This window comes from Notothenia rossii (assembly GCF_949606895.1).
Source record: "Notothenia rossii genome assembly, chromosome: 8".
NCBI lineage: Eukaryota > Metazoa > Chordata > Actinopteri > Perciformes > Nototheniidae > Notothenia > Notothenia rossii.
The window spans coordinates 73,448,695-73,472,069 of NC_136906.1; the positions used below are offsets into that span (position 1 = coordinate 73,448,695).

At 39.8% G+C, this 23,375-nt stretch overlaps 1 protein-coding gene across 1 annotated transcript in view; it reads left to right on the forward strand.

The window, feature by feature from the left end:
* lama2 (laminin, alpha 2) overlaps nt 1-23,375 on the forward strand; it is a 199,125-nt gene that overhangs the window by 163,814 nt on the left and 11,936 nt on the right. Inside the window, exons 47-61 of the mRNA XM_079645313.1 lie at nt 99-281; nt 1,376-1,530; nt 2,348-2,491; nt 5,602-5,735; nt 7,236-7,395; nt 7,822-7,946; nt 8,124-8,286; nt 9,123-9,267; nt 9,662-9,800; nt 10,331-10,342; nt 11,196-11,316; nt 13,968-14,123; nt 14,516-14,569; nt 19,434-19,585; nt 19,675-19,851. Coding sequence (XP_079501439.1) covers nt 99-281; nt 1,376-1,530; nt 2,348-2,491; nt 5,602-5,735; nt 7,236-7,395; nt 7,822-7,946; nt 8,124-8,286; nt 9,123-9,267; nt 9,662-9,800; nt 10,331-10,342; nt 11,196-11,316; nt 13,968-14,123; nt 14,516-14,569; nt 19,434-19,585; nt 19,675-19,851 — 2,020 coding nt within the window. The remainder of the gene's footprint in view (nt 1-98; nt 282-1,375; nt 1,531-2,347; nt 2,492-5,601; nt 5,736-7,235; nt 7,396-7,821; nt 7,947-8,123; nt 8,287-9,122; nt 9,268-9,661; nt 9,801-10,330; nt 10,343-11,195; nt 11,317-13,967; nt 14,124-14,515; nt 14,570-19,433; nt 19,586-19,674; nt 19,852-23,375) is intronic.

Below are 23,375 nucleotides of genomic sequence, written 5' to 3' on the forward strand. Positions count from 1 at the left end.
TTAGGCAAATGATAGAACATTGAAGTAATTGTCTCGTGTGCATGCATTAGTACATCCCACACATAATACTTATATTATGAAATGTCATCATTTTACAGACACAGCAGTTCAGCTAGCAGCCACAAAGGCTGTAGCAGCAGATGCTAACGCCACCGCCATCGACGTCCTGGAGCGCCTCGGGGATTTGAACCTGCAACTCCGTGGCCTCCAGAGCAACTACAGCGATCTGGAGGAAACCGTCAAAACAGCTAATGACATGATCCAGGACCCGGAGAAAAGCAGTAAAGCTCCTCACTATTGGCTCTTTTACAACTTCACACAAAGTACAAAGTCTTATGTGGGCTTGTTCAGCCTCGTGGAACACTGCCTCTTCCTTATTGGTTGGGTTATTAAACATTTACCGTGAGAAATAGTCAGTTTGTTACTATTGCCCTGAAAGATGTTTGATATTGAACTGCTTTTGTGAGGCAAAATTGGTTTGTATGTTTCCTGTTTACTCACTTCATTTTGTACCTTTTAAAAATGTAGGTTTCCGCAAACAAATGAATAACTTGAAACTCAATCGTAAGATCTCTAAACTCTGAAATCATGTCTGATTTATCTTGATTATTTTAGAGCTACTACATTATTGTCTCAGAGCTTCGTAAATTCATGAATTCCACAAAATCCTGACATATTTTTCTCTCTGTCTCTCTTTTTTCAATCCCCACAGCCATCAGTATGTATATTTCAATTACCCAAGCTTACTTTATATTCTAAGTGGTGCACCAATACCATGTTGTAATTACAGAATAATATTAAGAGTAGTCTCACCTTGCTGACAGCAAACATTTCGAAGCATTTGTTGTTTTTCCTTCTGATATAATTATAAATCCTATTTTAAAATGATTTCAACAACATGATTGGAGCACCACACAATAGTTTGACGACTATATTTAATTGCTATACAGCAGCAGTTGCTTCTAATGCTGCCTTTCTGCTGTGCTCGAGCATGAGAGCTTTGCACACTGCAAAGCACGGGGCAGTGTATTTTCATTTATGTGTCATTTTTTTTTTTTGTCTCTTTCTTAATTCCTGTCTTTTTCAGCTTCAAGCTTTTTAATATATAAAAGCAAATGGTTTAAAAAAGGTTCTCTTTGAATGCTAAGCTACACTAATTGTTCGGCTCTCGCTAGCTTCTCCATTGTTCTTTTTCCATATTTCTCCATATTTCTTGAGTAATATCTGTGATTTCCTCAGCTGCCATCATTTATCATCCTTTCCCGGCTCTTCACATGCTAACTCTCCATGCCGTCTCAGCTATAATCCACTGTATAATGTTGACTTTAACAGATTCTCTACTGCTCTGTATCACTGCTGTTCTCTCTCCCCTCAGTCCACGCTGCAGGAGCTAAAGTGAAGGACTTAGAGGATGAAGCTGATAGGCTGTTGGAGAAGCTGCAGCCAATCAAAAAGCTGCAGGACAACTTGAGGCGTAACATCTCTCAAATCAAAGAACTGATCAACCAAGCCAGGAAACAAGCTAACTCGGTTAGTTGGCATCACATTTTTTTAATACTTGTGAATTTACTTAGATGTCCATCCATCCATCTTCTCCCGCTTATCCGTGGTCGGGTCGCGGGGGTAGCAGTTCCAGCAGATGTGTCAATCAATTATTTCTTTCCAAATCAGTTTTCATTACACAAGCTTCTTTATATGAAAACTGTTACAGATATTTGATTGTATACAATTAAGTAAACTCTGTCATGTAAATAAAATAGTCCATTTAAAAGTTCTAACATAAAAATACGAAAAGTTAAATTAAGTTTTTATGCCAAATTATAAAAAAAGATGCAGGCCAAACGTTTTAACTTAAGCAATGAAGCCTTTGTTTGAGACCTCAGACAAGTACAAATGTAATAATGATAATAATGCATTTTATTTATATAGCGCTTTTCACAACTCAAAGATGCTTTACAGTATGAGGGAGGGTAGACAAACAAGGACAGGCAAACAAGTATGTATAGTAAAATAAAAAATGAAAAGGCAGTCAAGAGGAAGTTGATTGAGAGGGGGGGGGCTTATGGGTAGACAGAGTTGAAAAGATGTGTTTTGAGGCGGGACTGAAAGACTGTGAGGGACTCAGAGTCACGGAGATCTTTGGGGAGGGAATTCCAGAGCCGAGGAGCTGGCACTGAGAAGGCTTTGTCCCCAAAGCTGCAGAGTGTGGATGTGGGAATGGATAGGAGTCCGGCTGCGTTGGATCTGAGGGACCGTAGACACCTGACTAACTGTAGCCCATTTTTTCAATGTTTTGGTGTCAATAAATATGAATAAAAACAAACTAAAATGTTCTTCCTCTTTCCAGATCAAAGTGTCAGTGTCATCAGGTGGTGACTGTCTCCGTAGTTACCGCCCTGATATCAGGAAAGGGAGGTACAACACCATCATCCTCCACGTTAAAACCACCACACCCGACAACCTGCTCTTCTACATGGGATCAGCCAAATATGTAAGTTCATAAACTGAGTATAATGCACAAAAATATGTAGAATTGTCAATAAGGAAATACTGTATATCCCTATCAAAACTACAGCAATGGATGAATCACAATCACAAATATAGATATCTCAATCGTCAAACTTAACTGTGATTTTTCGTGTATGTACTGACCTAATAATAATAATAATAAATGTAATTTATATAGCGCTTCTCATCTGCCAAGACAAATCTCGAAGCGCTTATTGATACCTAGTGGTATCAATTAGAATAGTGTTTGCATGATAATACTCATGCCGCTTATTAACACACACTCATAAAGTCTGTTTGGGTTACTAATGTCTCGTGGTTCTGGTCAAAATGGTCACACAAAAATTCAAACCCAGTTGAAACTGTTGCTTTTTTAATGCTTTAATGTTTCATATTAAAGCATTAATCATATTGAATACAATGTTGAGCGGCTCTATATTGTGTAGCATTTATCATACTTTAAAATGCCTCTGTTCAGAAAGGAAAGGTGCAAACACACACACACACACACACACACACACACACACACACCCACACACACACACACACACACACACACACACACACACACAGAAGAATACATGCACAAAAAGAAGAACACACACACACACACACACACACACACACACACACACACACACACACACACACATAGCACACAAGCATTCCCAGAGTGATTGATCTAATAGGAGAATAATTAATACTTCTTGACGCTTACTCACTAACACCCCTATAAACATAGCACACTGCTGTTTAAAGGTACCACTAATAATCCCTAAGTGTGCATATGTGTGTGTGTGTGTGTGTGTGTTTATGCATGTGTGTGTGTCAAAAGGAGGAGCAGCAATTAACAACAAGTTTATTTTGCTATCTGCTTTGGCCTGATTTCCCCAGAGAAATCACTGCTTTGCTTCATCTGACTGGGAAGTCTTGAATGTGCGTGCACGTGTGTCACTTTTCTCTAATAGTGAAGGTTTCAGTGTGAATAGTAATGCTCTCTGTGTGTGTGTGTGTGTGTGTGTGTGTGTGTGTGTGTGTGTGTGTGTGTGTGTGTGTGTGTGTGTGTGTGTGTGTGTGTGTGTGTGTGTGTGTGTGTGTGTGTGTGTGTGTGTGTGTGTGTGTGTGTGTGTGTGTGTGTGTGTGTGTGTGTGTGTGTGTGTGTGTGTGTGTGTGTGTGTGTGTGTGTGTGTGTGTGTGTGTGTGCACGCTATCCATTTCACTAATAGTGTGTAATGCTAGTTGAATAATAACGATGCTGCCCTGTGATCTGTGCTAATGAATAATCGCTATTTCCCTGGAGAGACTAGAAAGATAAGTGTGTGTAGTTATGTGTGTGTACATGTGTGTCATTTGTGTCTTTGAATGTGACTCTCTAATAATCCCTAATTGTGCATAATACTATATGAATAATAATTGTGTGTGTGTGTGTGTGTGTGTGTGTGTGTGTGTGTGTGTGTGTGTGTGTGTGTGTGTGTGTGTGTGTGTGTGTGTGTGTGTGTGTGTGTGTGTGTGTGTGTGTGTGTGTGTGTGTGTGTGTGTGTGTGTGTGTGTGTGTGTGTGTGTGTGTGTGTGTGTGCTTCAGAGACAGAATCCGGATGAGAGCATATGCTCAAAATTCTCGTATTAATTTTTTTTGGCTCATACATAAATAATACGACCTTTAATCAAAATACAGCGAGATCCAGTGAAAATCCACTTATAGAGACGGATGGAGAAAATTCCAGCCTTTGTACCCTCAGAATAGACCGAGGCAGGGCGAAGTCGCTCTACAGCTCACACATTCACCATCCCCTACCTTCATCATAAATACTCTCTAAGGTTCCTTGCTCTAAGTCGTACATTGAGATACTTATTTATCATCATCATTGTGTATCTTTGCCAACAGTGTTGGATAACTCCCAGTTGACGTCCTCTAAGGACTGAACACGTGCTTTTTTACTACACAATACAAAAATAAGGCTGTGTTAATGCTATGGACACACTTTGTCATTGGTTAACTCTGATATACAATTATTTGAATTAAAGGTTTCAGAGGAGATGGACTTTTATTAATCCCTCGTGGGGAAATTGTTTCTCTGCATTTGACCCATCCTAGTGTTCAGGAGCAGTGGGCTGCCATTTTGAACGGCGCCCGGGGAGCAGTGTAGGGAACGGTGCCTTGCTCAAGGACACCTCGGTAGCACTTGGTCTTGCCGGGACTTGAACTGGTGACCTTCCAGTTGCCAAGCCAAGTGTCCCTATCGACTTCGCCACCGCCGCCTCAATGTGTTATACCACAGGCATCATTGAATAAAGGGGTCAGAATTTCACCTCTTCTCCTGGGTCCTTTATCTAAAAACATGTCGTCATGATTTGGAAAAAGAAATACCCCAACGAAGCCATTAACTAACTAGCAGGAAAAGGAACATGAGTGGTTTTCCTGTTTCTTAAATGTGTTTATCGAATATAGTATGCATATCTTGCTTGGCTTGAACCCTAAACTGTCGGCTTTCTGATTACCATGTTTACATACAAATTGATGTAAATGTCGGACTGAAGGGTCGGGAGTAACTCGGTTAAAGTCTGGTTATGGGTAGTGGGCAAATCCACTGAAAAAAAGGGAAACTTTTACCGTCTTTTCATCCAAACACAATTCAATTTCTGGTTACATTTCTACTCTAACCACCTTCACAAAGTGTTGGACTAGTTGAGAAATGTTCTTCTGTGTATACTGCATTGCATTCAAATGGTAATGTTCCTGATTTTACACAATGCAATGTCTTTGGGCCTTGACCTATACTAGGAATTTATACAGTCAGGATATTTAAAAATCCCTTCTGTGAGACATTCCTTTGTGACAGTACAATTCACTTAGTATATATTTTTTATATGTACAATAAAACCCAGCCCAGCCATAATAGAAATGCAGTGAGTCTGTGTATACTGCACTGTGGCCTTGTGAGACTGCATTAATCATAGCCTCAATTACATGATTTCTCTTTCCTTTCCCTCTATTTTCAGAACCTTGTTGACATGACATGTTGCCCAATAAAACATATCGTAAACAGATTGTATATACAATACATTGAGCATAGTGTCTTCTGTGTTTCTCAGGTTGATTTCCTTGCCTTGGAGATGCGTAAGGGGAAGGTGAATTTCCTTTGGGACGTGGGTTCGGGTGTGGGGAGGGTCGAATATCCCCATCACACCATCCATGATGGGAACTGGCACAGAATAGAGGCGTCTCGGTAAGAAGTTTGCACACACACACACACACACACACACACACACACACACACACACACACACACACACACACACACACACTCAAATAAATGCACATGCTTTGTTTCTCTGGCACATACACAGGGCTTTCCAACACACACTGATGTTGGCTTCAGCCCAAGAAAACATCTCAAAATGTATTATTTAAATATTGTTCATTTTAAGTTCAAACAAAAATGTAATTCAATTTAGATTAAAAAAAACAAATACACTTTAGCATTACAGTATCAACACGTATTAATTGTATTACTTTTTCTTTATTATTTTTGAGATTATTAAGCCGCTCTTTTGCTTAATTATTATTTTTGGCTTTCTGCTTCTCGAAAATAAATGTATTTAGAGCCTAAGATAGAAACAGTGAAATACAGTACAATATTCTCTTAACATGAAGGATTTCGTATACATTTTATTAATATAAAACAAAGGTTGCATATTTTGTTTTTCTTTGCTTCTACCTTCATGTTTTGAAGTTCTAGGAATGATGTTTGATATCAAATATTTCATGAAACAACAGATATATTCACCTAACCTTCACTACAGCCGAATCTAACAATCAACAACAAATACAAGTAAATGTAACCCAACAACCACATGACATCCTTTTATTCATGCTGCAGCAGAAAACATGTTGTTTGACTTGAGCGATCAAGAGCCTTGACGGTGTGGCACATCATTACATAGATACAGTGTGATCTAGTGGAACCAGTTCCTCTCTCTAAAAGCCAAAATGGAGCAGACCATCCAACAGGAGAACCACTCACACCAAGGGGACATCCCAACTGCACTATGTATTAACATCTGAGAGATTTCCCAAATGTGTTTTTTCAACGCGAGCATACAGACTATAAGTCTTAAAAATGTCCCCCTACTCGACACAGAAATGCAGTTGAGAACTAACTCCGAGGTGGGAGATTAATTTCACTTTACAGCTCAGAGGTTCCCCTGCTACAACCCGGCTCCACTACGTGTTTCTATCATTCATCTTTATCACCGAGAGTTCATAAAAACTGATTCCAAGAGGCTCCAACATCTTCAGTCACTGAGAATATCTCTGAGGAAATACAGGAACATAATAACATGGAACCCATTATGTTAGACAAATATCACTCGTGAGCTTCAATAATCAGGAACATGTATTTATTATCTTTGCAAGAATGGAAGTAGTCATCACACACATTACAGAGTTACACAGTTACAAGATGGAGGAATACCGGTTCAAAGCAGTATACAATGTTTAGTTCAGATTAGCTATAAGCAATAAACATGACTGTCATATGCCTATCTCCCTAGGGGCTGAATCCTCATGTTTAATCGTTGGAACATAGCTATTGTATGTTCAACACAGTTCTAGGTAATCATACATCCTGTTACGTACACAGCTACAGTTGGGCCTATCATGTGATATTGGAAGAGTACATTCACTATTTCCCCAACACATTGCCTCTAATTCTCTCTGTCCTCAGTAATGGGTTGAATGGCACCATATCAGTTTATCCTCTGGAGGGCTCCATGGCGGGTATGATGCCGACCCCCGCCAGCGCCAACTCGCCCACGACCTTCACCATCCTGGACGTGGACCAGAACGCCTACCTGTTTGTGGGAGGGATACTCGGCACCGTCAAGGTCACTGTAACACCAAGAAATCTGTCAAACCATGTTAACCCTCATACTCACTGGATAAGAGATCTGTTGCAGTTTTTGCATCTAGAGAAGATCCGGTCCACTCTGAAGGGATCTACTGATGGATTGTATAAGGCCTGGCAGCCATTGATCACACACGTAGAGAAGTGAAAGCTGGATTGAACTCTTTTAAGATGATTGGGTATAGATTTGAGTGTTGCTGAAATCTGGGCTACTAAAATCTCTAAAGCAATATTGTAGGTGTTATATTTTGCCTTTTTGTTTGTCATTTGATTTGTGTGTGTTGATTAGTTTTTCTTTCTTGCTGGGGTGGAGGTGGGGGGTATATTTGATTCGATATGTACTTGACTGCTCAATGACATTCTGTATGAAAAATGTTAATCATAATTTTCCTCCTATCTTTTCCAGAAAGCGGACGCAGTGAGAACAAACACCTTCACAGGTTGCATGGGGGAGACCTTCCTGGACGGGAAACCTATTGGACTGTGGAACTACAGAGAGAGACACGGAGACTGTAAAGGATGTGTCGTCAGGTACATTTCATCAGAAAGTTTCCTTTTATTTTTGGGATATATATCTGTAAATATTCAACAGGCCACTTCATCGTCTTTGCAATGAATGTTATGTGACATTTCAAACTCCTTTGACAGTTGCACGGTTACAAAAGAGCGATAGTCAAATGAAATACTTGCTATCTTTACTTCCTTTAGCCCCCAGCGGTCGGATGCGGAGGGGACGGTTCAGCTGGACGGGGAGGGCTACTCCGCGGTGGGACGTCCCACCAGGTGGAACCCAAATGTTTCCAGCGTGACCTTTAAGTTCCGCACATTTTCCTCCGAATCCCTGCTCATGTATCTGGCTACTGAAGATATGGTATGTGTTAAACTGAGTGAAAGGAACTAAAGTGATTATGAGCAATGTAAATGTCATGGCAGTGTAAGACTTTTCTTTCCTCATGTAATACATATGTTACAGGGACCATCCTAGTGTAGAATCCTTAAGAATATGCAAAAAGTCACCTTCTTTTTTTACAGCAAAAGTTCCAAGAAACAATAACAAACACACAGAGGCCAGAGACTTTAGTTTTCGGTCGGTGTAAGCAACTGCTATAACTGTCTAGATTCAGAAAGTTAAGTCAAATTGTAGCTGCTTAAATTCATAATTCTTTTAAGATCGATACCCAGAATGTGCTCCTATTTTATTTAACAAAACCCAATTTTAATTGTCTCATATTCCTATTTTAACCACATTTCAAGAACCTTTTCAACCTTCTGGGTGATTAAACATATTACGCCCTAGGATAAACTTTAAATAAAAAATGTATCCTATTGCTGCACAATGCGGTTATTGGACTGTTATTGATTTTAAAAGCCGATTAATAATACTAATAATATCAATAATAATGCATAAAAATGATAATTATTGCAGATTACAAATTATAAATAAATCATTTAGGGACAAGGGGGTGGGATTAAATAAGTTATACTTCTTCTCACTCCTTTTTGAACATTAGATGTGGCACTGTTTATGTTGATAATGCTGTTGTTGTAAATGTCATTTTTTGTTTTGTCATTTCTATGTTTTGATTTGTTTTTCATGACTATGCACTGCAACATTTGTTTTGTTTTTTTAATTTTACTTGTTCGAAATAAAATCAATCAATCAATCAAAAAAAAGTCAAAATCCTTTTTCCTCTGCTGTGACTGTAGAAGGACTTCATGTCTCTGGAGCTGTCCGAGGGGAAGGTGAAGGTGAACTTTGACCTCGGCTCAGGAGTCGGCAGCGCCCTCTCAGCCAGCCGGCACAACGACGGACACTGGAAGTCCCTCACCATGTCACGGAACAAGAAAACAGGTAACCACAGCAACAACAACAGTCTGAAAAAGCTAATTATTTTGTAGAGTATAAATGATGACTGATAACCTAAATTATAATGTGTAAAACCAATAATGTGTAGTATTATTAGCTTAGATAACATCAAACTATACATTTTTATCTTTTTTTTTTTAAAAGAACAGGTAGTCCTATTAATATAAATATCTATTTTTTCAAGAAGACCAATGCAAACGAATAAACAGTCAACATTTGCGTGCACAACAGATATGGTTCCACAGCAAGGAAAAAAATTACAAGCAACATCAAAAAACTTGAGTTTAATGTTAATAAAACAATATGTAGGTTTGTAATTTGAAAGTAGATTTTTTTCTGCCTTTTCTGTAAATGTTTTCCTTTTGAATTGTTTTCAAAGCCACGGTGACCGTAGTGGACATCGACAGCGGTGCTGAGGAGAAAATAGTGACGACGTCTCAGGGCGCGGCGACAGGTCTGAACCTCAAAGAACACCAGAAGATCTACTTTGGAGGGCTGCCTACCATTGGAAACTATAGGTAAACACACACACACACACACACACACACACACACACACACACACACACACACACACACACACACACACACACACACACACACACACACACACACACACACACACAGTTATAACACACTCATGTGCACATTTAGACACTCGCATACACAGCACTTGATGTATTTATTACAAAGGCCATGATGTGAATAAATGTTTCATATAGGGTCATTTGTTGTCCTCTTAAAGGAAAAGCAGGATATTTTGAAGACAATGAAAATGAGTCTTTGTAATTTAAATTATGACCTTTTAAAACATTTCTACCAAGGTAAGATTTGTTATTGCTGTAATATTAAATTCACAGTTTGGAACATCTGCGAATGCAAAAGTCTGTATCAGTATTTCAATGAAAATCTATAACTGTTTTTACACATTTAACTTGTCATTGTATCATTTATTTGCAAGAAGGTTGAGTTTTGTTTAGACAATTCATTGGGTGAAACTGTATTTTTAATGCGTCCTAATGTTTTAATATGATGTTTTGTCTTGACAGCATGACAGCCAGGTAAATAAATGAATACGTACATCTTATATTCAGACATGTAGCGAATACTTATTGTATATTTCCCTCTGCATGAGGCTAGCCATGCTAATGACGCTGTGTGTGTGTGTGTGTGTGTGTGTGTGTGTGTGTGTGTGTGTGTGTGTGTGTGTGTGTGTGTGTGTGTGTGTGTGTGTGTGTGTGTGTGTGTGTGTGTGTGTGTGTGTGTGTGTGTGTGTGTGTGTGTGTGTGTGTGTGTGTGTGTGTGTTTGTCTTTGTGTGTATCTTGGCTCCTCCACGCAGCGGCTGGAAATCACTCTCTCTATTTGCTTCTTTATTAATCTGAATTTGACGTTTGTCTGTTCAGCAACATTTAGGTGGGATTCCTCACATTTATGACTCTTCCCTACAGGCCCCATCGCCATAATCATATTCAAAATGTATTTGAGATGCAAATCAAAGTGTCACTGCAAGTAACAGTTTTTTGCTGAGCTACAAAACATAAAACCCTAATTCACAGAAAACAATTACAAAGGTGCATTATACTGCTAGGACATGTTCAGGGCGATCACAGTCAAAGAATGGATTTGTTCGTCCATTTACTGTTGAATAATATACGGCCAAATGGACAAAACCTGACAACACACACAAATCAGCTGCCTAAAACGGATTAATATAATAAATCCTGCTTTATTAATATGGACAAACGACATTTTCAAACTCTTCTTGTTGTTGACGCCCGACTCTGCTTCTGGGTACATGACGCAATAGCTTCACTGCTGCAGAAATCCTGCTTTTTTCTCATTACATTTCACTGCTGAGAGACAGGAGAGTTTGAACTGTCTTCTTTATTGAAATGATTATAATTTCTTTATAGGTCAGAGGTCACTCTGAAGCGGTATGCTGGCTGTCTTCGGGAGATTGAAGTCTCCAGGACTCCGTACAGTCTCCTCAGCAGCTCAGATTATACCGGGGTCACCAAAGGATGTAATGCAGAGGTAGGAGTTTCCACTTTTTGATGGCTTTACAGTGTATTTAAACTCTCAAGACACTCAGATTATATTACAGAGGTTTTACTGTCTGCTTGCACTGTTATACTTATCAAGGAAACAGTACATTCCTTTAACCCTCCTCTTGTCAAATCTGACCGATTTACTACTTTCATCAATCATAACCTTTTTGTTTTACATTCGATTGCATTAAGGCTTTATGATATCCTTCACAGTAGACATTTGAACATATAAAATTGCTGATCACCACTGTCATTGAATTCTGGATGATTTAGTCAACTTTGTAACACCCATGGTGTTCCCGGTCACAAATGACCACCATAAAGAAAAGGAATTAGTAACCATCCGGATCAGATAACACACACACACACACACACACACACACACATACACACACACACACACACACACACACACACACACACACACACACACACATACACACACACACACACACACACACACACACACACACACACACACACACACACACATACACACACATACTCTAGATGTGTTCCCCCCCCCTTATGTGCCCAATCCCCCCTTGTGAATCACACCTGGCACCAGGGGCGCCGTAAGGGGGTGAAAAGTTAGGACGATTCTAAGGGCCCGTGACTGACAGGGGCCCCAAAAATTGTAGAACATTAAGAAAAAAATGTTTAAGTAACCTTTCATCAATCATCAATAATTAACATTAATATAACATTATATTGATAATGTACTCACTAAACTTACGATTCATTTCACTTTTTTTGTTCGAAAAGTTAATTATCCAAAGCCTCTGTAAACCCCCCTCTATGTACATGTAGTAGTGGTGGGGCCCAATGTGATATCTTTTCATGGGGCCCAAAATCCCTGGCGGCGCCCCTGCCTGGCACACACAAACACACACACAGAACTATTTGGCACATTTCCCGCTCTTATGTGCCAATCCCCCCACATGGATCACACCTGGCACACGCAATACATGTTCAGTGTCTATTCTTTGTATATTTACTGCAGTTGTTCATGTATACCAGTAGTCTGATACAATATGTACAGTTTGAAAGGGTGTTAAATGAAAGTTGGTGATGATTAATGGTTTTTGTGTTAATGTAATAGCAGTTAAAACAGGACCGGTCAAATTTGACCGCGAACACCAAAGTAAGGGGGGAAAACGAAGACAATAGGAGGGTTAATGTTTCTCAAAGTTGATATTTTAACGGAGTTGGTAGAGCATATGTAAAATGAACCATCTGCAGAGTGGATTTGCATAGCACAGATCTGCTAAAACCTTTCTGTATTATAGTATTAAGATTGTCTACTTTTAATTTTGTGATTTATCATGTGTGTGTAAACTCCTCATAATGTCCTTATATAGAAGGTGAGTGAACATGTGCATGGATAATAAATGTGCAACATAAATATACGTCTTTATGCCCATGATATGTTTGACCTGTGGTTCATACTTTGTATACATACTGTATAAAGTTAGTATCTTTCAGTAAATCGTAGAGATACAAGTTGTTGTTTTTGCTACACAGTAAACAAACGGCCTAAGCACGAAACCATTTCAGAACATTTTTAGTTTTGTTTATTCCGTGTAAAAAAACAAACTATCTAGAATCTATACAATCCTAACAAGAACGCACATCCTTTGCACTCAATGCACTTCATGAACACTACCATTGACTCTACATTGCAGAGTTAAAAGCTTACAAGGAATTCACAAAGATTTCTAAACACTAGTTCCATTCATTTATACAAACATGCAGCCATGGGTGATACAGGCCCAGGGTTGAGTGTATGTAGAGTGAAGGTCTTTTTATTTCTCTTATCTGTCTTTTTATTTCCCTCACCAATGGCTCTGCTATGCTACAAGGATGAGAGTTTCTGATTGTGTGGGTGTCTCTGTGTTTGTATTTCCACTTTGAAACCACAGTCAAAGTGAAGAGGAAGTGCAGAAAGGTGTATTTGATTTGTGAAGCAGCGTGAGTCTAAAGGTTCAAGAGTAAAGCCTTGGCTTGGTTGACCTTTCTTCACTGCTTTTCAAACACCATTTAACTTTTTGTTCTGTATCCTCTGTAAAGTTTAAGTCTAATCAATGTATCTACTAATACTAAAACTATCACCTATTATGCAAAACCCACTTTGTCATGTCTCCTCTACATCAACATGTGTCCCCTCTGTGTAAAGAGATTCTAAAAGTTTCAGGAAAAAAGATTCTCTCTCTTTTTGTCCTGATCCATTTATATGAAAACCTGTCTGAAAATGAGCTGATCAAATTTTGGCCACTTTATGATGTCATAACGATTTTTTTGGCTTGTGTAACCATTAGCCAATCACCAACCAAGGTAACCCCCCCCCCCCCCCCCCCTTATCACCTGAATCTCCTCCTAGAGCACCTGTGTGTTCTTTTTAACCAAATCTCTCTCAGAGGGGCGTGGGGAGGGGCTCCTTAGTTTCATCTAAAGTAACAGACAGAGAATCAGCACTTTTGAAACAGGGCTGAAACAGAGGGGATTATGGGTAATGCTGCAATGATCTGTTTGGTGTTTGGAGCCAAACACTTCAGAGACATGTTTGTATATATCTGAGACCTGTAATATATTGATGAAAAACAGTATAACAGGGGACCTTTAATCTCTGTCTCGTAGAACCTGTACACGGTCAGCTTCTCTAAGCCGGGCTACATGGAGCTGGGCGGCCTGTCGATGGCGGTCGGCACGGAGATCAGCCTGTCGTTCAGCACTCTGGCCGACACTGGGACCATCCTGCTGGCTGTGGGCGGGGCTTCATCTGTCATCAAGCAGGTCGGGATCCCATCTTTTTAATTAATTACAAGCTGTGACTCACTCTCATTATCACAGCACTTTATTTTAATTTTGTACTAGTCCATTTTATCCTTCTAATTTAAGGAAGTTTTGGGAACCAACTTTGTGATTTTGTTGTAATTATTTGGGCCACAATTAGATTTTCTTGAAATGAAAATCATCATTTTAATAAATTAAATACAATCAGTATAAATTATTTATTGAATGATATATTCTTTATACAAGTGTAATTGTGTACTTGCTTGTAAACAAATGATTTTGTTAATTAGACTGACCAAGGACTCTCTGTTGTGTACTGTTATTATTTATCTTGGGGACCTGTTAAACAAATAGTTAATTCATCTTTTTTCCTGATAATTGATCCACCACAGGCCCGCAACTCAAACCTCCTCAGCACCAAGAGGAGACGCAGACAGTCTGGAGAGGTGGGTCACACACACTCACACACACCCAGATAATACACCCCTCTCCCTAAGTGGATGGCGTTTCCATAAGTGCATATTAATGAGATTTGAATGTTTTGGCAAATGGGCTAATTGGATTGTCTTTTATCCAAAACACACTCACAAACTTCCATTGACAGATACATACAGTAGCTATCTCAGCTTTTGCTGACCACGCAAGCGCAGACACACACACACACACACACACACACACACACACACACACACACACACACATTTCTTCTTTAAGTGCATGAGTGCATATTAATGAGATTTGAGTTTGTTGGCAACTATGCTGATTAGATTGTCTTAGGGCTAAAAACACTTTCACTCAATGCACACACACACACACACACACACACACACACACACACACACACACACACACACACACACACACACACACACACACACACACACACACACACACACACACACACACACACACACACACACACACACACACACATACACACGCTTGAAGTCCCTTAACTGATACAGCCCTCTTTCATCCTAATCACTGATGGATAAACAAATCTATTCTTTTATCTCTGCTGGAAACACCATGTGTTTGAAGTATTTAGTTTGCACATGATTTCGTGTGTGTGTGTGTGTGTGTGTGTGTGTGTGTGTGTGTGTGTGTGTGTGTGTGTGTGTGTGTGTGTGTGTGTGTGTGTGTGTGTGTGTGTGTGTGTGTGTGTGTGTGTGTGTGTGTGTGTGTGTGTGTGTGTGTGTGTGTGTGTGTGTGTGTGTGTGTGTGTGTGTGTGTGTGTGTGTGTGTGTGTGTGTGTGTGTCTGTATACATGTATGTGTGGGTGCCTGTTTGAATGTTTTTATATGTGCTTGCGTGTTTTAGCATAATACATGTGTTTGTATCTCATCGGGGAGGGTGTTGCTCACATGAATGCAAAACTGGAAGTGTATGTCGGGGTGTATGAGTGTACATGGATGTGTGTGTGAGGGAAAGGACAGAGGGTTACCTCTAGCTTATCCATCATCATTGGTTGTTGGGCGCATAAATCTATTTTTACTAACTATGTTGGCAGGTGGGGCGCGCGCGCGTGTGTGTGTGTGTGTGTGTGTGTGTGTGTGTGTGTGTGTGTGTGTGTGTGTGTGTGTGTGTGTGTGTGTGTGTGTGTGTGTGTGTGTGTGTGTGTGTGTGTGTGTGTGTGTGTGTGTGTGTGTGTGTGTGTGTGTGTGTGTGTGTGTGTGTGTGTGTGTGTGTGTGTGTGTGTGTGTGTGTGTGTGTGTGTGTGTGTGTGTGTGTGTGTGTGTGTGTGTGTGTGTGCGTGTGTGTGTGTGGAGAAAGGTTAAGCGAGGTTAAAAACACCATCAACTCAACTTGGCCCTGACTAATGGATGTTTTTCAGAGAGGGACGCAGAGACAGGGGAGAGAGAAGGGGACCGGAGACAAAGGATGGAGGGATAGAGGAGGGGGATTTAGAGGTGAAAGGAAGGAGAGGGGAGAAAGAGTAGAGCTGCAAAGAAAATAAATGATACGTGGGAAAAGGAGAGGACAAAACTGAAAAGACAGAGAGAGTTAATTTTAGACAGAGAACATGGTCACAGAGGAGAGAGGAAAAGAAAATGAGAAGGAAGCATGGAGCAAAAAGAAGGTGGTAAAGAGAAGGACAGAGAAAGGGACACAATGAGAAAGAGAGAGAACTCAAATAAAGTGGAAAGACGCCATGTTGGTTGTGGAGAGGTACATGCACCTCCAGAATTATACAAAAAAACACCCTGTTTTTCTTTCTCCAGCCAGAAGGAATGAAGTAGGTTTGTTCTAAAGCTTATTTATAACTGTATCGGCGATCGCTCATCAAAAAAGGCCACTCATGGAGGTTAGCAGTCAGAGTTCCCAACGCGTGTTGTTGTGAAGGATGAGGTCCACCATGACGTCATTTGTAATGCTTTTAATAATTTATCCACGGTTAAAATGTTCTTTTACGTCTCACGTATCTAAAATATTGTTTAAAACATAACGATCACGCACACGCTCAGACACAAACAATCACGGTCAACACGGTAGAATAACGTGTGGCTTCCTCTCTAACCTCTCATCCCGGCTGATCACCTGTGCCCACATATATAGGTTAATTACCTCCCGTGCTCCCAGGTGCGCAGATTGGATGATGACGCGTTCACACACACCTAGACAAACCCCGTGCACAACCCAAACAATAACTATAAAAAAAGATTACAATTTGAGTAACAATTTTTCCAATTTAGTATTTATGTTTGGTAACCAGACCTTAGGATCAACTTGAGTGCCGTCCTGTCTTTTATTGACATGTGATTCATTTAATGATGACCTCTGTCATTTGAGCAGAAAATAAAGCCACAAAAGTAAAATATGACTATTTGCAGATAAATATTCTGTGGGCTGTTATTGTTATGATCGTGTGGTCTAAATATACAGACATAAATGTGTATAATAAGGGAAATAACTGTGTGTACATGTCCCCCAATCCCCCTAAAAGTGTCCTGGTAAACCTGAAACGCTCTTTCTTATGCTGAGATTATGAATGGCTTTACACACGGCTGCTAACTCCTCACAAAGCCTCTGGCTCTGAATGCAAATTGAAAAACACAAAAGTATACATAAAACATGATGTTGGCTCTAAGGTGTATCGTTACAAAACTGTTTTTACAATAAAATCTTTAGATTGGTTCATAAATATTGAACAAACAAGAAAAACCCTGCATCATTTGCTGATCTCAGACAACGTTTGTATCCTGCTGCATACAAGCTTACACAGAACTTGGCACACAAAACACAAAGCTTAAACAAATGCATATAAATACAAATAATCAAATACTAAAGCTAGCAGGGATGTGTGTGTCTGCTTTCTATGTGAGTTTTTTTCTTGTGACTGTATTAGGTCTTTGCATATGTGTTAGCTACACTCTGGTGCGTATATGGCTTCCTGATTATATGTTTCAATCCGTTATATATATTCATGTGTGAGTCTATCTGTGAATGTGTGCCTTTGTCTGTCTCTGTGTGTGTGTGTGTGTGTGTGTGTGTGTGTGTGTGTGTGTGTGTGTGTGTGTGTGTGTGTGTGTGTGTGTGTGTGTGTGTGTGTGTGTGTGTGTGTGTGTGTGTGTGTGTGTGTGTGTGTGTGTGTGTGTGTGTGTGTGTGTGTGTGTGTGTGTGTGTGTGTGTGTGTGTGTGTGTGTGCCTGTGTGTGTGCCTGTGTGTGTGCCTTTTGTATCTGTATAACTGTGTGCGTGTGCGAGAGGCATGTTGTAGCTACATCTCAGTTCAATTTGTCCCCGACCTCAAATTGAAATTCCATTTTCAGGTGGTAAATTGTCTCCCACTTCGCCCTCTGGCACACAGTGAATTAAAATTCAAATTAGCCTGACCCTGCTCCGCTGCTCTCCAGCACCTCTCTGTCTGTCTCCCTCTCTCCTCTCTCTCTCCAGCGCTGTTTTGCTCTCTGCCCTCTCATCTCTTCCTCCTATTATCCTCTCCTCTCTGTTCCTCTCATCTCTTGTTATCCTTTCCTCTCCACTCCTCTCCTACCGCTCTCATTTCCCCCCAATTCCACTCAATATAGCCCCACACCTCTCCCCACTCATCTCCCCTTTCACCTTTTGACTTTTTTTTCTGCTCTTTATTCCCCCCCCCCCCCCTTGTCCTTATTGTTCTCTCTTCTCCTCTAAAACAAACATTGTAAGTACTGCGCTCTGCAAGAGGTGGAAAGGTTTGATCAAATTCCAGCACAAAAGATATATAGCGAGATCGGTCAGATTGGAGAGGTGGGTCTCAGATGAACAGATTCACTTTTAGTCATTAAAAGCATTTGGTGCAGGCACCAAAAAGAAAACACCTGACTTTGTACATTCCAGACATATTCCTTTATTGTTTGTTAGTATTTAATTTGTCTAATTTATATACATCTTTTAAGTTTGACTATGAAATCTTATCAAGGCCCACTTACTAGGTTTGTCCAGACCCATTAAAGACTGCTGGGGAACTTTATCTGTTTCTTGTTGGCAGTTTTATTCATGATTTCATAATTGCATTTTTGTTTACTCCTGACCTTGCTAGACATTTTATGTTATCAGTTTTATGTTTCTAGCAAGTAAGACACTGTGTTTACTGCCTACAGTACCTTGGCCAGGAGACTCCTTAAAATACTTGTTATCTCTACAAGGTTGTCTTGTTATAAAGGTTATATTTAAAACAAATTCCCCCACTCTTACAAAGTGCTTTCAGTACAGGTGGAAATATCATATGTTGCTCAACATCAAATTGTTTGCCGAGTATATAATATACGATCTAATATCTCCTCTGCTCTAAACTTTTCATTTTTTGCATCAATCTTGATACATGGTACTTATTATATGTTATAGTTTGGATTCCTAAAGCTTTTAGTCTACTAACCCATCATCCAAGGGTGATTTTCACTATAAGTAATGGGTTTCTTTTAGGCGGAGATTAGAATTTACATGTTTTGACCATGTTCCATCTGAATTTACTTTAAAATAAAAACATCTATATTGATTCTGACACTTCTACATCCAACTCACAGATGTAACCTTGCTTTGAGAAAAAAGATTATTAATGTACCCCTTTTAGAAGTGAAGATATAGTCATTTGTTGTGTTCGTGGAATTTTCGAGCCTGAAACCTGAAAAACTGGCTCAGGGCTTAAGAGGTTACCTAATGTTTGGATGAATTGGCATTTACTCAAGTTATACTGTTAATGTATATATTATAAATCAATTCCCTTCATCAACCTTCCTCTTTAAACCTCCTGTCTCCAGTCATGAGTCCTGGGAGTTGTATGTGTGTTCAGATTTCCACAGCTGATAAACTTAATCTCCGTCCCCGGCAGCCCTACCTCTCAGTCATGCTGAACAAAGGCTCTCTGGAGGTGTTGATGTTTACCGGCAGCCACAGTCCGCGTCGTGTCATCAGACGAGCCGAGCAAGGCGCACTGAATGATGGGAGAGAGCACTCGCTGCGCATTGAGAGGCAGCCTGGCAGGTCAGAGTTTGTGTATGTGTTTTGTCCCTGTTGAAGGCTTTTACTCTGCAAAATAAATGTAATACTTTTCTGTCGTTGCGTCCCATCAGATCTTTTGCAGTTCAGGTGGACGAGGAGGCCAAGAGGGAGGCAGCGCTCCCCAACGACCAGCCTGTGAGCCTGAAGCGCGTCTTCCTCGGTGGTATTCCTGCAGAAGTAGAGCAGACGTCCAACAGAGCCAACATCCCATTCCAGGGATGCATATGGAACCTCATGGTCAACGCTGTGTACGTAACATCTATCTCCTATCTCTATCTTCTATCTTCTCTGAAATAGGGCTGCTCAATTAATCGTATTTTAATCGCGATTACGATTATGGCTTGCAACGATTAAGAAAATAACGTAATCGAAATAAAACGATTATTTTTTTATTATTGTTATTTTTTTTATTTTTTTTGGGGGGGGGGGGTTTCGGTTGAATTATACTTAAAGTTCAGCGTAATCAACTGTTAAAAACATACTGTTCACATTTTTTTTCTCCAATAAATGGATGTTTGCAAAGTCAATGAATAATCGCATTTAATAATCGCAATTACAATTATTGACCCAAATAATCGAGATTATGATTTTTGCCATAATCGAGCAGCCCTAATCTGAAATCAGGTGTATTTTTATTGAAGCACAGATAAAACTGCCTTTTTCTCAAAGCTGACATATCGTAGAGCATATTGTAGGCATGCACTTTTCATGTTTCCCTTATTAGATTGAATTATATTAATTAAAATGTTCAATATGTTTTAGGGGCATGTAAATGCTTGTATTAGAACGAATAGAACATAGAGAAGTTTTTCCTAAAAGCTTGTAACTCTTTGCAAGACAAGGCAAGTTTATTTATATACAGGGTGTCCGCAGGTTCTTAAAAAGTATTAAAAGTTGATAAATCAATTTAGCGGAAATGAAGGCTATTAAAAAGTATTAAACGGCATTTTCCAAGGTATTACATTTTGTAGCTTGTTTTCAATAAGTATATCAATTGTCCAAAGAGGTTGTATTCTACAGTCTGCCTGAATGTAATCATTGCGTAGGTGTGTAGTGTGATTCTGTGTAGTTTATTTATGGCATCCCGTTGGATTTGACGTCATCTGAACAGGACATCGCACGCTCACTGCTTGATAGCCTGCGAAGGTCCGTTTACGCCGGTTGCTAAGCAACATCGTTATGGGGAAATGCAAGTTTGGGTCTAAATGGTTGGAAGATAAGGAGGAAGGACAATCAATACTGTATATAGTCAATGTGAGGTAAAGTGTGTCGCCAAGGTAATCGGTTAAAACTCAAAGTTAAAATGTATGGAAAGGGTCTTAAAAAAGGTCTTAATAAAAGGAATTACATTTGACTGCAGGATTCCTGCATATACCCTGATATAGCACTTTTCACACAAGGCAATTCAAAGTGCTTTACAAAAACGAAAGACATTAAGAAACATTAAAAGGCAAAGATAATAAAACATGAATAATATAGGTACGTGAATAAAAGTTACAGTGTAAGATGTGAGTAGTTCAATTAAAAGCAGCGGCAAAAAGAGTCTTCAGCCTGGATTTAAAAGTCGTCAGAGTTGCAGCGGACCTTCAGGTAGTTTGTTCCAGATATTTGATAATACCGCTAACCAAATTCTCACATTCCTCTACCCCTAGTCTTCCTGTGAAATTAAAGTTCTTTTGACATTTTTCTAACCTTTTTCTAAGCAATGAGGTTGTACTACCATGTGTTGAAACACTGTGATTAGGTTTAATGTTGCTGTGGGTATGTCATATCCAACCATAGATTCTAGCGACTCACCTTTCTTACGTATTTTTGCAAAGGTCTGTTAGCAATATGAACGAGTCAGTTTGTTTTTCCCTCTGAACCACATTTCAGATTCCTTTGAACTATCTGAAACAATTAATTTCATTTGACACAAAGTGATATGGCTCTGACATCACCAGATCAATATGGGGCCAAAGAACTGAGTCAGCTTTTGATGTTGGATATTTCTCTGCCCTTGCATTTCACCACATTAAAACACTGACACAGGCAAAACTCACCAATTAAACTCACTTCACTAAACTTTCAGCTGTTCACCTTAAAGGTGACCTATCATGCAAAATGCACTTTTGTACATCTTTTATACATGAATATGTGTCCCCGGGGTTCCAGGGAACTCACCAAGTGTCAGAAAACACAACCCTCTCTATTTTCCTCCATACCCAAATCTCTTAAAAAGGGGCTGCAACGGATCTGATACAGACTGACCCAGATTTGAACACTTCTATGACGTCACAGAAGTGGCGCTACGGCTATTAGGCCAACTCCACCAATCAGGAGGAGACAGCCACGGATATTGCCACTGGAAAGCGCTGGAGACGCTGTAGTACATATGCCAGGCCTGTAGATGGTGCTGTTCTCACAGAATCAGCCCATGCAAAGACAGTGTTAAATTGAGTGAAATGAGGAATGACTAAAATGCATGATCTGTTTGGTATTTAGAAAAATAAAAAGTATAAATATGCCTTATATAGGTATGGTCCTACACTATATTATTCAAATATAGCATGATAGGTCCACTTTAAACGCACTGTGTTAATACTCTTGCTTCAAACCGTGCATTTTTCCATCATTGATGTTTATCCAATAACGTTTTCTGGCAGTGGACGGCAAGCCTTATTTTGACCTCATCCTCTGCTGGGTAAAAACGTACTTAATACGATTGCAGGAGGTCATGAATGAGGCTGCGATGATGATGATAATGAAAAAGCCAGTGCCTCTGTCTGCAGTAATAGAGCTGTCCAACATCATAAACATACTCATAACTCAAATTACACTCTCATCTCTGTGTGTTTATGTTTGTGTCTGTTTGTCTATTGCTCACCTCTCTTCACCCCTATCACCCTGACACTATAACTTCTACATCTTCATACATCTGTCAATCTGTCAGTGAGTCTTCATCAATCAATTTATTTTCTGGAGTTTTACTTTAAGCACTCTCCCTGATGGACTACATTCATTTATATTAAATGTCCTTTTAAGCTCATATTCTTATAGTGAATCTGAAATAACTCTTATTACTATACTTCCTTTTTCTATCGCGTATACATAATCCTTCCTTGGTAATAGCAACCTTGTCAGTCACTGTACTGTGGCCATGACCCTTAATCTTGTTAAGATGTGTTCAGACTACACACAAAACAAATTTCAGAGGCTTTGTGATTGATTACAAACCTAGAATATATGAATTATGGATGTTCTAAAGAGCTGTTGTTAGCTCAATGTTGGCAGCAATATCACTGCCTGACGCTGGCAGAGCAGAAGCATAACTTTGAGGTTTTAAGATGTTTGAACCAGGCTTAGTCCATTTCTGCTGTAAAGTTGGGCATTTTAACATTAGGCGCGTTCACACCAAGTACTTTTCCCACAAATGGTAAAAGGACTGTACTTATATAGCGCTTTATCCAGTCTTTGAGACCCCTCAAAGCGCTTTACATACTACATGTCATTCACCCATTCATACAGAGCAGTGTACCTTACTCTAGGACCTAACATTCACACACATTCACACACCGTTGGCCATGCCATCGGGAGCAACTCAGGGTTAAGTATCTTGCCCAAGGATACATCGACATGTTGACTGCATGGGCTGGGATCGAACCCACAACCTTCTGGTTGAAAGACGACCACACTCCCTCACAGCCTCAGTCGCCCCGCCCCGGTTCCTGAGAACTCTTTAGTTCTCATGAACTAAGTACAGATCGCGTTCACACCAGAAATTAGTTCCTGG